This window comes from Ictidomys tridecemlineatus, chromosome 15 (genome assembly GCF_052094955.1).
Source record: "Ictidomys tridecemlineatus isolate mIctTri1 chromosome 15, mIctTri1.hap1, whole genome shotgun sequence".
Taxonomy (NCBI): domain Eukaryota; kingdom Metazoa; phylum Chordata; class Mammalia; order Rodentia; family Sciuridae; genus Ictidomys; species Ictidomys tridecemlineatus.
In genome coordinates this window covers 11,597,428-11,614,443 of record NC_135491.1, presented here as the reverse complement: position 1 = coordinate 11,614,443, position 17,016 = coordinate 11,597,428, and the positions used below count along the sequence as shown (strand labels likewise).

Below are 17,016 nucleotides of genomic sequence, written 5' to 3'. Positions count from 1 at the left end.
GAAGATACTACCGTACAGGTTAACTGCAGGCAGGTAGGGTGTGGCTGGTGGAAGTAGGTCACTGGGGTGTGCCTTTGGGATTTATATTTTGTCCTGGCACCTCCTCCTCTCTCTCTCTCTCTCTCTCTCTCTCTCTGCTTCCTGGTTGCCATGACTTGACAGCTTTCCTATGCCATGCCCTCCTTCCATGATGTTCTGTCCCCCCTCAGTCCTAGAGAAATGGAGTTGGCTGACCATGGACTTAATTTCTGAAACCATGAGCCAAAATATCTTTTTTCTGGGCTGGGGCTGTAGCTCAGTGGTAGAGCACTTGCCTATCCCATGTGAGGCACTGGGTTCGATCCTCAGCACCATATAAAAATAAATAAATAAAATAAAGGTATTGTGTCCATCTACAATTTTAAAAAATACTGAAAATGTATATATACTTTTCCTTCTCTAAGTTGTTTTTTTGGGTATTTTGAGTCACAGTGACCAAAGCTGACTAACACCAGCATCATGAGAAATGAAATCCTGGCTCAGTTTTTGTTGGAAGACATCATCCAAGATGTAGTCTCTCCTTCTTTTCCTTCTTCTTCATCTGTGATGTTCCAAATATATTCTGGGCACTAGAAATACAGTAGTGAGTAAATAAAAGTCTTTGTCCACGGTGACAGTTTTAAATATGACTGTCTCAGCCATTGCTATCTCACCAAAACCCACCAAAACTTAGTGGTATAAACTACAACCTTTCTATTCTATGATTCTGTGGGTCAGGAATTTGGGCAGGATTGGTGTGTGTCTGCTTCACAATAGCTAGGAGCCAAAAGTTCTGGCTTAAATAGTTGGAGATGGCTGGGATGTTCATCTGGGGTCTTGTATTTGAGGCCTTGGTTTTAGCTGTTGGTTGATGCTGTGGATGTTGAACTGTGCCCCGCCCCCAAATATATACTGAGGTCCTAACCGGTGTAACTATGTATGTGAATTTATTTGGAAATAGTCTTTGCCAATATGACTACGGTAATGATTAAATTAATCAATATTGGACTAGGTTGGGTCCTAAATCCAATGATGGTTGTTCTTTTAAAGAGAGAATGGGCACAGTGATGCATGCCTATAATCCTCACTATTCCAGAGGCTGAAGCAGGAGGATCACAAGTTCAAGGCCAGCCTTGGCAATTGAACAAGACCCTGTTTCAAATGTAAAAAATAAAATAGGGCTGGGGTTGTGGCTCAGTGGTAGAGTGCTTGCCTAGCATGTGTGAGGCACTAGGTTCGATTCTCAGTACCGCAGATAAATAAATGAATAAAATAAAGGTCCATCAACGTCTAAAAAATATTTAAAATGAAATAAAATAAAAAAGGGCTGAGGATTTATCTCAGTGGTGAAGTGTCCTTGGATTTAAATACTTTGGGGGAGGATGGCTCTGCCAATACCTTGGTTTTGTATTGCTAGCATTGGAACTGTGAGAGGGTAAGTTTCTGTCATTTTAAGCCACCAACTTTGTGAGTATGTAGCAATGTGTCACAGAAGCTCTGGGAAACAACACAGCTAGGGTTCCTGGCTCTTCTCCATATTGTGTCTGTGGGACTGCTTGTCCACAACCTGACCTCTAATTTCAGGAGTCGGCAGACCCTGTCCCGCTGCCCCACGAACCCAGCATTCATCCTCCCAAAGACGAATCTTAAAGAGAAGAGCAGACCTGGCTTGGTTCACTATTAAAAAAATTTATTTACATATAAAATAAATAATATGAACATTAATGGATAACAACACAATAACAATGACAAAAATATTAATAAAACCAAGAGTGTCCCGCACTGACCTATAGTTTTCCCCAACTTCTTTCCCTGGTTCTCAGGAACACTGAGTGAGCTAGGTCTTCGGAGCTGGGAAAGCTGAGTCCCAGAGAGGACACTGGCACCCAAGTCTGCGGGACGGGAGCTGAGGTAAGGGTAGAGTGCTACCCCGGGTCCAGCCAGGGTGGGGGCTTGGGGTTCAGGTCCAGAGAAGAACGCCTCCCCATAGCCTTATGGTCGCAAGCAGAGTGATGGTGAGGCTGAGGTGCGCAGGGCCAGGCTGGCCGGGGGCACCACTTCTGCGGTACTGGCCATCTTGGACCGGGTGGTTACAGCCACTTTTAGAACAGCACGAGACATTGAGACGGGTCAGGCTGAAGGTGTCCGCCACGTGGGAGCCATGGCACCAGGAGGCTGTCGCACAGCCTCTTACGGTGTAGCTCTGGCTCTCCAGCCCTGAGGAAAGAGAAGACCGAGTGAGACTCCCAGCTCTCGGGCCTGGGCCTGGAATTCTCAGATGGGCCATGTACCGCCTGCAGTGGGGGCCACGTCCTCTGCCACCTGGGCAAAGCCGTCATTCTCAAAGTGTGGTCCAGGGACCCCTGGTGGTTCCTCGGAACCAATCCAGGAGTCTGTGAAGTCAAAATTACTCTCAAAATAATGCTAAATTGGGCTTTTTCAATCTCAAGTACACAGTGGAGTTTTCCAGAAACTCCAGGACATGTGATATTTCGAGAAACTGATGTAGAAGCAGAAATGAGAATACAGCTGTCTTCTATTAAGCCAGACTTTAAAGAGACAGTAAAACAATGCCAGTCTTCCCATTACTTGTTTTTTTTTTAATACTTATTTTTTAATACTGGGATTGAGCCCCAAGTTCCTCTAACACTGAGCTACATCCTCAGACCTTTTTATTTTATTTTATTTAAAGAGAGAGAGAATTTTTAATATTTATTTTTTAGTTCTCGGCGGTCACAACATCTTTGTTGGTATGTGGTGCTGAGGATCGAACCCGGGCCGGACGCATGCCAGGGGAGCGCACCACCGCTTGAGCCACATCCCCAGCCCCTTTATTTTTTATTTTAAGACAAAGTTTTACTAAATTGATGAGATTGGTCTTGAACTTGAGATCCTCCTGCCTCAGTCTCCAGAGTCACTGGGATTTCAAGTGTGTGTGTCACCGTGCCCAGCTTTCATTTTTTTGTTTTGGAAAACATAGTCATTTTTCATTTTAAAAAATATTACTTATGTTAATGTATAATATAGAGTTTTTCTGTTACTAAGTAAATATAAATCATGTTATAAATTTATTAATAAACCTTTAGTTTTTGTTTTGATTTCTAGTTAGGACACATCTACAGATATAACTGTCATAAAACAATTTTTGAGAGGTGAAGGAGTTTTGAAGCCAAAATGTTTCTGCCTGGCATGGTGGCACCCTCCTGTCATCCCAGGGGCTCAGGAGGCTGAGGCAGGAGAATCTCGAGTTCAAAGCCAGCCACAGCAACTTAGCAAGGCCCTATGCCACTTATCTTGTCTCAAAATAAAAAATAAAAAGAGCTGGGGCTGTGGCTCAGTGGGTTCAGTATTGATACAAAAAAAAAAAAAGTTTTGTCTTCAAATGTTAACCATTGGAATAGAACACCTTCTCAGGATGTCAGATGTCCACAGGAAGTCCCCCACACCCACAGGAAGTCCCACCCGTCCATTTCCTAATAGACCAGTCCTAACTCCTTACTACAATTGGACCCTCCTGAAGGAAGTCCCGCCTTTTCCACAGGAAGATCCCCCTTGGTTAAGTTCAACCGGAAGCCATCCTCCTTCAGATCCTTCTCACCCCCAGTAAGTGTCCCCTCCCAGCTTTCCAGAGGGCCTCACCATTGGTGCCTATGGCTTCCAGACAGTGATCCATGGGGCCACGGCAGTCGATAAGGGAAGTCTCTGTGGCGGAACATCCATGGGTGCTGTTGCCCTCACAGCTATAACACTGGATTCCATTTGGTGGCAGATTTTGAAGTTCCAGGACTAAGAAGACGAGAGACACAAGAGACCAAGGAATGAGCAAGTGGATCCCTCCACAAGTTTCCTCTCCAGAATGCCCAAGTCCCCCCACCCCCAGACATCCTAGAGCCACCTTGTGGTCAGGAGTTTGAACTGCACCTTCTTTTAGGGGTGGATTCTCAGCCTAGGGCAGAAACCCAATGGTCAGCTCCCCCTGAGCCCCACTTCTGACCAGGCACCATGCCTGACCCTGGATAAGCAACTGAGTGAGACAAAACAGTCTCTGCCCTCTTGAACTTACCATTTAGAGCGACACTGTCTGATATAGAAGCTACTGGTCACATGTGGTCACTTACATTTAAATTAATTGGTGTTAAGTATAATTTAAAACTTCAGGTCACATTTCAGGTGCTCCGGAGCCACATACAGTAGGGGCTACCATATTGGACAGCACTGAAATAGACATTTCTGTAACCATGAAAAGCTCAGTTGGACAGAAGAATGGGAGAGATCTGCATTGTAACAGGGAAGATGGATGGTGGAAGTCGCCCTGAGGAGGCATGTGAAAGCTGAGATTTCATGGATGAGAAGCAGCCAGCCAGGAGAGTTCCCGGGGATACCTGTTCCAGGTGGAGGGTGGCCTCATTACAAAAGCCATGGCAGTTTGTAGAAAGTAAATGAAGATCACCATGCAAACAGGTGCAGGGTTATGCAGATCTCAGCAAGGCCTTTGGATTTGATTCTAAGAGGAAGTCATTGAAGTGCTCGAGGAAGGAGCGTGGCATGACCAGATTCACATTTAAAAGTCACTCTTGCTGCGGTGTTGAGCTTGGGTGGCAGGAGTGGAGACAGGAAGACTTGTGAAGAGGAAGTCACAGAGGCTGGGCCCAGGGTGGCGGCAGCGGAGGTAATGAGTGGTGTAAAGAGTCCAGAGAGGCAGAGGCAGGAAGCATGAGCCTTCTTGAGGGATGGATGGTCTCACTGACTTCTTATGAAATTCTTTGATGAAAGGCTTATGAAGCCCCCCCCCCTTTTTTGGTACTGGGAATTGAACCTGGGGTGCTCAATCATTGAGCCACATCTCCAGCCCTTTTTTGTACTTTATTTAGAGACAGGGTCTCACCGAGTTGCTTAGGGCCTTGCTAAGTCGCTGAGGCTGGCTTTGAACTTGTGATCCTCCTGCCTCGGCCTCCCAAGTCATTGGGATTATGGGCATGTGCTACCGCGCCTGGCTTGCTAGGCCCATTTTTCAGAGAGGACATGGACAGTCGGAGAGGAGTGGACTGTCCAAGAGTGGGTGAGTGGCAGTTGGCCAGGAGAGTCTGCCTGGGTGAGCCTCCCTGTCCCAGTCCCAGGCCTCATGCCAGTTCCCATGCCCCTTACCTGGGCCCCTGTTGCATTTGGTGGTGTTACAGCACTGCAGGAAGTGGAAAGTGTAGTTGTTGTGAAAGCCAGTGGGACCTGGGCAGCCAGGAAGATAGCCACAGCCCCGGGAGTGTTGCTCATCCCTTGTGTTTCCTGTGGAGTCAAAGAGAGAGGTCAGAGGTCAGATCATGGATGAGGAGCCGAGACTGGGTTGCCCATTGCAGTAGGTATTTGACCATTCTCTGCTTCTCCCTTTATCCCTTTGCCATTTTATTTTGGGTAGCCATAGAGGTTGCCAAAAGACTACATTTTCCAGCCTCCCTGGGTCTCACCGTCATGTGTTTAAGTTCTGGCTAATATGATACAAATGGAAGTACTTTATGGAAGAAGGAAAACTCTTACAAAATGAAGAGTTCTTCTTTTTGGCCCCTTCTTACTTCCTGGAACTTGAACATGAGGCCTGGCGTTCTGGCAGCTATATCAGACTATGAGGCAGTCTTGAGAATGAAAGCGCTACGTAAGAAATGAGGAGACATCTAGGTTGCTGGTGACTCTGGAGCTATCCTAAGGGCCCTGGACTTGGTGAGTGAGAGAAAATTAGATCATTTGCTCAAATGTCTGTTACGTTGGGATCTCTGCTAAGTGCAGCTTGGGGAGAAGCAGAGCAGAAAGGAGAAGTTGCCAGCAGGTGGGGGCTCACCTTCCAGGCTCCGGTGGGTCACCACCTCGACACACTGCTCTCTAGGGTAGCGGCATTGCAGGCTCTGCTCCCGGCCCCTCTCGCAGCTCATGTCGGATGAGGTGCAGGAGACACATTCAAGGTAACGGCCATAGGGGGTGTTGCGTGACCGAACTAAGTGGAAGAGGGACAAGAAGGTGAGACAATGGGCTGAGCCCTGGAGCTTCTGCTCTCTCGAGGCCACACCTCCGCATCAGTTCCTCCTCATTCCACCCCGAAGGCATGTGACTCCTGCATCTAAACCATAAAGGAGGTTGCAGCTTCTGCCTGGTTCTCCCTCTCGGATCACTTGATTTGGTGGAAGCCAGCTGCCATGTTGTACCATGAGACTTCTGCATGTGTGGGTGGGGACCCAGATCTTTGCCAAAAGCCATCTGAGGAGATCTTGCCTGGGAGTAAGGACACCCTGAGAGTCTTCAGACAACTGCAGCCCTAATTGACATCTGAACTACAAGAAAGACCCTGAATTGGAGCCACCTTGCTAAGCCACTCTGGGATGCTTGACCTCCAGCTACTTTGTAAAATAACACCTGCATATTTGTGGCCATCTGTAAGACAGCAATAGACACCTCGTACACTACCTAACTGGCGGAGCGATCAAAGTCTCCCTTGATTGATTCATGATAGCTTTGCCTTTCACACAGACCTTCCGGTCGAGCCAACTGGATCAGTTACTTTTCCCTGGAAACACTGGGGCCTTCCTCTGCCCAGGCCTTGGCTCATACTGAGGCCCAGCCTGGCACGCCCTCCCCTTCCAGACCCAAGACATCTGAGCTGAGTTGGGGCCAAGACTTAAAGAAGGGACAGGACTGTGTGAGCCAAGGGCCTCAACTGGCAGGCCTGCGGAGATTAGGTGAATCATGGCATCCAAAGCCAACTCATCTCCCTCAAAGAAAAATACCTAAAAGGCCAATGACCTGCGTCTTCTCACGTGAACTTCCTGAAAAGGGACAACACAAATTTCCATCGTGGCCAAAAGAGCTGTCTCACCCCACACAGGGGTCTCCTCGAGGACTCCTCTTCTCAGGCCACTCTGTGCAGGGCTTGGTCCTAGGCCCTCTCGTTTCTCATGGCACAGATTCTCTCCCAAGCTGTCAGCATGGCTTCATTTCCGTCCCTCTGCTGGTCACTCACAAACTAGTCTCCAGAAGTCTGAGCTCCAGACCCACATGCCCAGCTGTCTCTCGGGTGCCCCCTGGCTGTCCCCACCTGAATCTCCACTGCTGTGGTTTGGATAAGATTTGTTCCCATAGGTTCCTGAGTCAGAAGTTTGTCCTCAGTGTGATGATGGGAGAGGTGATAGAACCTTTAAGAGGTTGTTGTTGTACCGGGGATTGAACCCAGGGGCACTTAACCCTAAGCCACATCTCCAGCCTTTTTTATATTTTGTTTATTGAGACAGGGTCTAACTAAATTGCTTAGAGCCTCCATAATTTGCTGATGCGGGCTTTAAACTTGTGATCCTCCTGCCTCAGACTCCCAAACTGCTGGGATTACAAGTGTCTGCCAACGTGCCCGGCCCAGTCACTGTTTTATCTTTTCTATTTGACTTTCTTTAGAAATAGAGTCTGACCAGGCACAATGGGGCATGCCTGTAATCCCAGCTTCCCAAGAGGCTGAGGCAGGAGGATCCCAAGCTCAAGACTAGTCTGGGCAATTTAGCAAAATCTTTTCTCAAAATAAAATAAAAAGAGTTGGGGCGCTGAGGCTGCAGCTCAGTGGTAGAGCGCTTGCCTAGCATGTGTGCACTGAGTTTTATTCTCAGCACCACATATAAGTAAGTGAATAAAGATCTTCATATCGAAAAAAATATTTAAAAAAATAAAAAGAGTTGGGTCGTAGCTCAGTGGTAGAGCACTTGTGTAGCATGTGTGGGGCCCAGGCTTCCATCCCCAGCACTGAAAAAAAAAATGAATTCCAGATGTTCAGATTTATCTTCACCATCACCACCCCCCCCAAAAAAAAAAAAAACAACTTAAAATTTTTTTTTTAATTCTGGGACCTTGCACATGCCAGGTAAGTACTCTACAACCGAGCTACATCCCCAGCCCCTCTTCTCTTGCAGTGCTGGGGTTGGAATCCAGGGCTTCACATATGCTAGGCAGGTGTTCTACCACTGAGCTACATCCCCGGCCTTGCACGGGGCTTTTTAAGGGCCGGTCCATTTCAGTTTTGCCCTTACCCCTGGGAACACCTGGGGTGCTTTCCAAAGGCTCTTCAGCTTGGCACCTGCCTGCTGCATCACACGTCTGCTGCAAGTCTGGCTCGGTTCTGTGGCTTCCCAGCTATTTTTTGCTGAGTTTCTTGAAGTCTCACCCTATGCACGTGCAGCTTGCCAATGGCTTGAGGGAAATATGTTTGCAGATTCGGGGACTCCCTTCCCTGTGGTCCCATCTATTCCAGGATTGTACTACCTCTCCTTTTCCAGACACTCTGGCACCCCCAGACTCCAACCTGTCTTCTCCGTCTAGCGACTCTCTCTCTCTCTCTGGGCGGGACTCCATTTCCCCTTCTCAGCAGCGAATTGCAAAGTACACTCAGGGGAGAAGCCAGGCTGCCCCTGAAACTCAACTTCTGAGCTTCCCCTGTTTCCAAGACTAGTGCCTCAAGCGTCTCCCCCACGGGCTGCTCTCCAGCAACCTCCAACCATTGTCTGTCATTCGTCCAGTATTTACAGCTGTCATGGGCAGAAGCGTCACCCTGGCACAAGTGACTCCATCGGGGTCAGAATCGCACGTCTCCTTCCCACATTTCCCCATCACTAAGGCCGGCACCTATCTGCCAAAGAGCTCTTGGACCCAGTCCCTCTGTCCCTCTGCACAGCTGACACCCTTGTCCTGCCGCCCTCCTCCTCTGCACAGCCTCACCCACCTCGGACACGGTTGCCCCTCAAACATCTTGCTTCCCCCCCACTCCGACTCCCATCCTGAGGGCAGAAGGACTGGTTTCTAAACATATATGTGATTGTGAAAGTCCCTCTGTGTGGGGTCCTGGCTTCCATCTGTGATCCCCTGCTTTCCCAGGGTGAGGTCCAGGTTTCTCACCACAGGCCACGAGGCCCTATGGGACGTGACCTGGCCACGTTCACCAGCTCATCCCCTGCATGTCCTTGCTCCGGCCGCTCCAACCTCACCCTCCTCGGCCCTTTGAATGGGTTGCTTCCTCTGCTGGAAGGCCCTCTCCAGGGGCTCGTCACCTTTCACTCCTCAGCCATCAGGGTCTAGTTTAGCTGCTGCTTTCTCTAGAAGCCCTTCGCTGAGCTCAGTCAAGCATGCCCCCGGGGTCCCACAGACCCTGCCTTGCTCACCCCTGCCCGGCCCCTCTGCCTGTGCCTCTCGGGTCCAGCCCTGATTAGTCTCAGCAGACTCATCTGGTGGTTGGGTCTGACACCATTAGCTCCCTGCCCCACACACTGAACTGCGAGGCCCACAGAGGCGAGGCCCAGTCTTGATCAGTTCTGTGTCCCCAGCATTACATAAGTACGGGATGTGATTTAGCCACAGAAAGTTAACATGGCATTAGAAGTCGGGGTAGAGGCATATAAATTATTAGATTTCTGAATTGACAGAGGGTGTCCCAAGCTCCTTGGGGATCCGTGATCATGCCCAACTTTCTCCCTAAAATGCTCATGTCCCCAGGATCCAGCGCGAGGGGAAACATCAGGCCAGCCGAGGCCCACCTGGGATCTGTTCCCGCACTGACCACAATTGTTAAATATCTTGTTTGTCGTCTCTGATTAGATGCATTCCTTAGACCCAAGTGTTGGTGCTTTCCTTAAGCACATCTACCTGAGAAAGGAAGCCAGTGTCTTCTATTCTGACACTTCCTTAAAAATTGCCAGGCGCCGTAGGGCACTTCTACAATCTCAGTGACTCAGGAGGCCAAGGCAGGAGGATTGCAAGTTTGAGGCCAGCCTCAGCGAGACCTTCAGTCTCAAAATAAAAAAAAAATAAGAAAGGATTGGGGATATAGCTCAGGGGTAAAGCAGCAGCCCCGGGTTCGATCCCCAGAACCAAAATAAATAAATAAATGCTCTTGATGACATTTTCTTTAAAATGATCATCTGGCTCAGTCCTGCTACCAGTTAAAAGTTTGTGGTTCAGATGGAAGAGAATCAGGATGGATGAAGAAGGAAGACCCAGTGCTTTCTAATGGCACTGTGACTGCACTGACCTTTCTCAACTTCCTTCTTTACCAGGGCCAGAAAGAGGAATCTCTGCTAACAATGCAACGTGGGTCCCTTCCCTCTCCTCTCCTGTGGAAATTTGTGAGAATTTGACTCTAAGTCTTTTTCTACCGACCAGAGCCTAAAGCCAAGAAAGTCAGGGAAAGGCTTATGGAAGTTTCTTCCCCCGCCCCCCGCCCCCCGCCCCCTTTTTAAAATTGTCCAGATCAAGGACCAGGGGACTTTCCCAGCTCACTGCAGCCTCTCATTCTCCCCTCCCCTCCCCTCCCCTTCTCTCTGGGTACACAGGATTGAATCCAGGGGTACTTAATCACTGAGCGACATTCCCAAGCCTTTTTCTTTGGACACAGGACCTGGCTAAATTGCTTAAAGCCTCACTAAGTTGCTGAGGCTGGCTTTGAACTTGCAATCCTCCTGCCTCAGCCTCCTGAGCCACTGAGATTACAGGCATGTGCCACCATACCCGGTGCATGCTCTCTCTCTCTCTCTCTCTCTCTCTGAGATAGGGTCTCACTATGTTGCTCAAGCTGTTTTCAAATTCCTCGGCTCAAGCAATCCTCCTCTCTCAGCCTCCCAAATAGCTGAGACTGCAGCGTATGCCTGCTGACTTTCCTTAAGAACTTTGAGTCACTGCTTGTGGCTTGGCCCTTTAGCATCTAATGCTTGGATCATTACCTGTCCCCAAGGAAAAATTAGATTAAAAAAAAACATACACCAGCAGGACACCTCATTTACCTCTCAAGCATGCGTGTGAGACTGTTAAGGGAATATGTTGCATCTTGTTCAGGACAACCATCCATGCAAATGTGTGGGCCAGGTGTGACTTTATAATCGGGAGCAGGACTGGGGATAGTTTGAGATGAGGAAGGGTGGATTTGGGGATAGGTTGGAGTTGTAGACAGTGTGGGGATCAAATGAAATTGGGGCTGGGCTTGGATGAGTTTGAGTTGGGTTTGGTATGGGGTAAGGTATGCAGTGGAGGTTGGGCTGGTGTAGGATTGGGTACAGGATTGAGATGGTAATGAGGATGGGCTGGTTGGGTGTTGGGGTGGTGAGAGATGCCCCCCCACACACACTCACCAGATTTGGGCTGGTTGCACAAATTGAATCCACACACGGTCTCTGTAAGGCTGATGATCTGTGAGCTGGTCCGGTAGCTCATGGTCCTGTTGGTTTTCTCTGAGTGGGCACAGCCTCTCTCCACCACCTCCAACTCTTCTTCACTTGTGAGGAAGGTATCTTTAGTGCCACGGAGGCTCCCTTGGGTCCAACCAATCTGTGACACTCCCAGTCTCTGGGCCATCTACTCCCAGGGCTGATCCTTGCCAGGATTTCCCTCTTTTTATCGTCCAACTCTGTGGTTTCCTGAAGTCATCTCCCACCCCACCCCTCATACGGACACCCTGCTCTCTCTTAGTGACCCTATCACTGGGACTTTCTGGATCCATCTACCCCTTACCCCTCCCCCACAGCTTGGTGATCTCAACAGGGAGAAGCCTCTAATAGACATTTTTGTTGTTGTTTTTTTTTTTTTTTTTTTTTTTAGTACTGAGGATGAACCCAGGGATGCTTAACCACGGAGCCACATCCTCAGCCCTTTTAAAAACATATTTTATTTAGAAACAGGATCTCAATGAGGTGCTAAGTGCCTTGCTAAGTTGCTGAGGCTGGCTTTGAACTCACAATCCTCCTGCCTCAGCCTCCCAAACTGCTGGGATTACAGGCATGTGCCACCGCACCTGGCGATAATTTTTTTTTAAGATGCTGAGGATTGAGCCCAGGGGCGCTGAGCTCCATCCCCAGCCTTTTTTGTTTTATTATTATTTTGAGCCACTAAGTTGCCAAGACTGGCATCAAACTTGCTAGTCTCTCAAGTCTCTGGGATCACAGGAGTGTGCTACTGTGCCTGGCTTCTAAGAGTAATTTTTGGAAACGTATAGGAGAATGATATAATAAATACTGGGTGTTCATCACACACCTTTGTAAAATATTAGCATTTTGCTATATTTGTTTCAGATTTGCATGTGTGATTGTGTGTATGTGTTACTGGGGACTGAACCTAGGGCCTTGCACATGCTAGACAAGTGCTCCATCACTGAGTTGTATCTCCCAGCCCTTTCCACTTTATTTTGTGACAGTTTAACCATGTTGCTCAGGATGGCCTGGAATTTTATTTACTTACTTATTTATTGGGTACCAGGGATTCAACTCAGGAGCACTTAACCACTGAGCCACATCCCCAGCCCCTTTTAATATTTTATTTAGAGACAAGTTGCTTAGGGTCTTGCTAAATTGCTGAGGCTGGCTTTGGATTTGGGATCCTCCTGTCTCAGCCTCCTGAGACACCAGGATTATAGCGTGCACCACCACACCTGGCTGGCCTGGAACCTTTGATCTTTCTGCTTTTGCCTCTTAACTAGCTGGAGTTGCAGGGCTGCACCACCACAGCTGGCCCAAATATTTTTTAAAGGAATGGAAGAAAAAAATATACTGGTAAGCCTATCATGGTGGTGCATGCCCGTAACCCAGCTAATCAGAGGGCTCAGATAGGAAGATTGCCAAGTTCAAGACCAATCTGGGCAACTTAGTGAGACCCTGTCTCAAAATAAATTTTGCAGGCTGGGGATGTGGCTTAAGCGGTAGTGCGCTTGCCTGGCATGGGTGCAGCCCGGGTTTCATCCTCAGCACCACATACAAACAAAGATGTTGTGTCCGCAGAAAACTAGAAAAATAAATATTACAATTCTCTCTCTCTCTCTCTCTCTTTAAAAAAAATAAATTTTGGAAACAAGGGCTGGGGATGTCGCTCAGTGGTAGAGTGCTTGTCTAGCAGGTGGGAGACTCTGGGATCAATACCCAATAATAGAAACAAAAGAAAAAAGATGTAGTTAAAATGTTCTGTTTGCACTTCCCAAATCTAGCTCCCTTCATGTCCAGTCCAGAAGCAGCCATGTGTAAGTAGCTCTTACACTATGTATGCAGAACTATATGTATTGCTGTTTTCTTTGTTGTATTACAATTTTTTTTCTTTTGGTACTGGGGAATTAAGCCAGGGGCACTTTGCCAGGGATAACACCCCCAGTCCTTTTTATTTTATTTCAAGACAGGGTCTCCCAAAGTTGCCGAGGTTGTCCTAGAACTTGCAATCTTCCTGTCTCAGCCTCCCAAGTTGCTGGGATTACAGGCGAGTGCCACTCTACCTGGTATGTTTTCCATTTGTTTGTTTGTTAGTACTGGGGATTGAATTCAGAGCTTTACCAAGACTAGGCAAGTGACCTATCACCGAGCTGTATCTCCAGCCCTGTTTTCTATGTTGTAAAGCTAATAGAGAATATCATGCTCTGCAACGTGATTTTTTCCTCTCAACCTTATGCTTTTGAGATGGGCCTACCTGTAGACACCTGAAGCTTTACTTCCTTTCTTTCATTTTTGCATAGCATCCCATTATGTGATCATGGTGTCTCTGCTGCAGACTGTCTTGAGATTGTTTCCAATTTCCCATAGCATGAACACTGCTGCTGAGAACATCCTATACATGTGTCCTTGGGCATCTGTGACCAAGGGTCCCTGGAGTTTCTACATTCCTAGAGTTGAACTGCTGGCTAGGGTATGCTGATCTTCATCTGATCTAAATATTGTCAAATTGTTCTGGGCAGCATAGGTGCTGATTCACCCCTTATCACAGGGTCTGTGTCTTCACATCTTCACCAATCTGCATGTTGTCAATATTCAACTTTATTTTTGGTATTGGGGATGAAGCCAGGGCTCTGCGGCAAGCTAAGAATTCACTCTATCACTGAGCTATAACCCTAGCCACTATTCAGAATTTTAAATGACTGCCAGTCTGGCAGGTGTCAAATGGGGTGTGTCTGTCTGTTCTCTCTCTCTCTCTCTCTCTCTCTCTCTCTCTCTCTCTCTCTCTCTCTCTCTCTCTCGTTTGCATTTTTCTGATTTCTGGTGAGAGAAGTTTTCTTGATCAATTGCAATTCCCTGTTGCTCTTGAGTGGGGCTGGGGAAATCTCACCTTCCCCATACATGCAGGACTGTGGTCCTGCAGAGCTCCTGGCCAAGGGCGCACTCTTCTGCCTGGCGGCACCCGATGCTGTCACACTGCATGCACCGCAGGCCCCAGGAGGCTGGGGGAGGAAGAGAGGGAAAGGAAAGGAGCGAAGCTTACACGTTTGGTCACAGGATCTGCCTCCCCGCCTCCGCCCTTTGCCCCGTACCAGGGCCAGCTCCAGGCCCAATCCACTGTGGTTTCTGTGCCACATCCTTCCCGCCCGTCGCTTCCAATGCTGGGTTCCGGCTGGCAGTAGTTCCAATCTACTCCTGTCCAACATTCTCTGTCCACAAATCCTTCCCCAAAGTCTCGCCAGAGCCCTTCTCTTAATTCTGCCCTCGAGCAGCATCTCTCCTGAAGCCCTATCCCCACCTCTCCGCCAGGACGTTGTATCCCTGCTCCCTTTTAGGTCCCCTCCCCTCTCCTGGTGCCCTCGGTTGATTCCGTCTCTAACCTCTGCCAGGGCGCTCGAGCCTCACCCTGCCATCTCGACCTAGAGGCCGTGCCTCCTCCCGGTGCCCTTCTGTTACCATCGTCGCCCGCCACCAGCGCCCCGGGTTCTACCCCCCCCACCCTCTGTCCCACCTTCCCTTCCGCCCATCGGTTCTTTCTAAAAAAGAAAGAATTTGTTTTCGGTTCTGGGGATTGAACCCAGGGGCGTTGTACCACCGAGCTACACCCCCACCCTTTGTGTAAGTTGCGAGGCTGGTTTCCAACTTGTGAGTCTTTGGGATCCCACCAGTCAACCCTTCCCAGCCCCAACTCATCTAACCGCTGTTCCATCCCCGCCCCTAGCTCCGCTCGGTCCTGCAGACCCCGCCCCTAGCCCCTCCCCGCCCCTGTCCCCGCCCCTAGCCCCTCCCCGCCCCTGTCCCCGCCCCTATCCCCTCCCCTCCCTCTGTCCCCGCCCCTGTCCCCGCCCCTAGCCCCTCCCCGATCGCCTAGTCCCGCCCCCAGACCCTCTGCCCAGGTGTCAGGCGCAGGGCAGCTCGCGGGGCGCGGGTCTGCGTCCTCCAGCTCTCGGGCCGACTTCCTAATCCACTTTCCCCGTCCCGGGCCCTATTCCCGCCCACGGGCCTCCCAGACACCCCTTTCACCCCGAGTTTCTGAGTTCTTACTCATTCCCGGCCTCCCGCGGCGCCGAGAGCTCCCTGGGTTATTCATTGCAGCAGCCGCAGCAGCACCTCATCCCCCCGACCCCCCCCCCCCCAAGCCGCCGCCATCTGGACCTGACTCAGTGCATTTCCAATTTCCTCTCATTTCTCAAACCCATCGCCCTACATTTTTCCGGGGGAAGCGGGTGAGACCGTGGTGTCCGTGAGTGGGTATAGAAAGGGAAGTGTCCTCGAGGGACGAGTCCACCTAGCTCTGAGATGCTTGGCTCCAGTCTCTTTAGATTTTTTCTGTAAAATGCCGCTGGGGAGGGGGGTGTCAGAAACCCACTTATTCAAGAATGGACTGTGCGACCTCAGACCGGTTACTTAACCTCTCTGTGCCTCAGTGTCCTCTGTGATATGGGTTAATATAGTGCCCTCTGCCTAGTTTGAAATGGCAAAGGAGCTTGGAAGAGCGCTGGAATAAAGAAAGCACTCGCGAAACGGTCGCCCTTGTTAAATATCTTCCTTCAAGTAGCCTTGTTCTTTTATCTTTTTCTTCTCTCTTTCTTTTCTTTTCTTTTTCTTTCTTTCTTTCTTTTATTTATTTTTTGTACCAGGGATTGAACCCAGGGGCGCTCAACCCTGAGCCCATCCCCAGCCTTTTTTATTTTTCACTCCGAGACAGGGTGTCACTAAGTTGCTGAGGCTGGCTTTGAACTTGTGGCCTCATGCTCAGCCTCGGGAGCCGCTGGGATGACAGGCGTGCGCCCCCCGCCCCGCCGGCTCCACTAGTATTCCCCGAGCCCCAGCCCAGTGCCAGCTCCTGAGCCACGTGAGGGTTCACGAGGATCATTACCATTTTCAGAGCCGAGAACTGAGCCCTGCGGCTCCAACCAACCAGAGTCCTCCCACATCCCCACCCGACGCGTGGCAGCGCCGTGTCGCGGGCCGGGGACACCCAGCCCCTACCTGGAACGCAGGTCTGAAGCAGCAGCAGGAGCAGCGGCAGCTGCGGCAGCGGCAGGCGGCCCATGCTCGGTTCTCGGCCGGCCTCCGGGAGCCTCCCCTCTGGGTCTCACTTCTCGGGAAGGAGACAGTTTTGTGGCCCTGGGGGCGCCACCACCCAGACGTTTCGCTCAAGGTTCAGTCACCGCAGATGCGTGGGCGCCTCCCCTTCCTCCCCTTGGGTCTCCTCCACAACCACAGGACTTCCCCTCCGAGGGGCGGGGAGCTGGGCAGTTACGTGGCTCGGCCCTGAGTCACCGCGGTCACCGCGCCGTCATCCAACCGCCTGGGTTCAAATCCCAGCTCTTCCTCTTCCTGCTGGACCTGGGGCAATCACTCTTCCGAGCTGCAAAATGAGGATAAAACGTGTGGCCACGGTAGATTGAATGTGGCTGAGTGTTAGATTTTTTTATTGGCTTTATCGGGGGTGTGGATGGTATTGTGATTACCCGAAAAAATGCCTTCACTGCTGAGTTGTGCTCAGAAATATTTGGATGTGCAATGACATGAGGTCATTTACCTTAAAACATTTTAGCCCCCAATAGTAGATATGTCTGTTAAGAAAAATGTCTTGCAGCTATGTGGGAAAATAGTTCTTATTTTTTATAGGTCCTCATTGAAGTATCCAGGGGTGAATACCCTCGATGTTGATTTGCTTTAAAATACTTTAAAAGAAAATAAAGACATAAAAAAGGCCAAGTATTGCCTTAACTATATCAAATGTACAGGAGCTTACTATGCCATTCTATCTTCATTTCTTTGTGTTTCTAAATGTGTATATAAT

The 17,016-nt window shown here is 49.5% G+C and overlaps 2 protein-coding genes across 4 annotated transcripts in view; one reads left to right on the top strand and one right to left on the bottom strand.

Annotated features, from left to right (window-relative positions):
- Positions 1–1,687: 1,687 nt before the first annotated feature.
- Plaur (plasminogen activator, urokinase receptor) lies at positions 1,688–16,467 on the bottom strand. Of its 3 annotated transcripts, none has more exons than XM_078031944.1 (7): positions 16,197–16,467; positions 14,095–14,206; positions 11,151–11,293; positions 5,846–5,998; positions 5,164–5,298; positions 3,658–3,804; positions 1,688–2,235 (listed from the first exon to the last, which is right to left on the bottom strand). In XM_078031944.1, exons 1-7 carry the CDS (start codon positions 16,258–16,260, stop codon positions 1,979–1,981), a joined length of 1,011 nt encoding a protein of 336 aa, XP_077888070.1. In that variant the 5' UTR covers positions 16,261–16,467; the 3' UTR covers positions 1,688–1,978. The 3 variants fall into 3 exon arrangements, with proteins under 3 accessions (XP_077888070.1, XP_077888071.1, XP_077888073.1); XM_078031945.1 differs by having other exon boundaries at positions 11,151–11,288; positions 16,197–16,465; XM_078031947.1 differs by lacking the exon at positions 16,197–16,467 and adding an exon at positions 14,585–14,914 and having other exon boundaries at positions 11,151–11,288.
- LOC106145300 (uncharacterized) overlaps positions 1,767–17,016 on the top strand; it is a 36,858-nt gene continuing 21,608 nt past the window's right edge. Inside the window, exon 1 of the mRNA XM_078031948.1 lies at positions 1,767–1,929. The gene's annotated coding sequence lies outside the window, so the exon portion shown is untranslated. The remainder of the gene's footprint in view (positions 1,930–17,016) is intronic.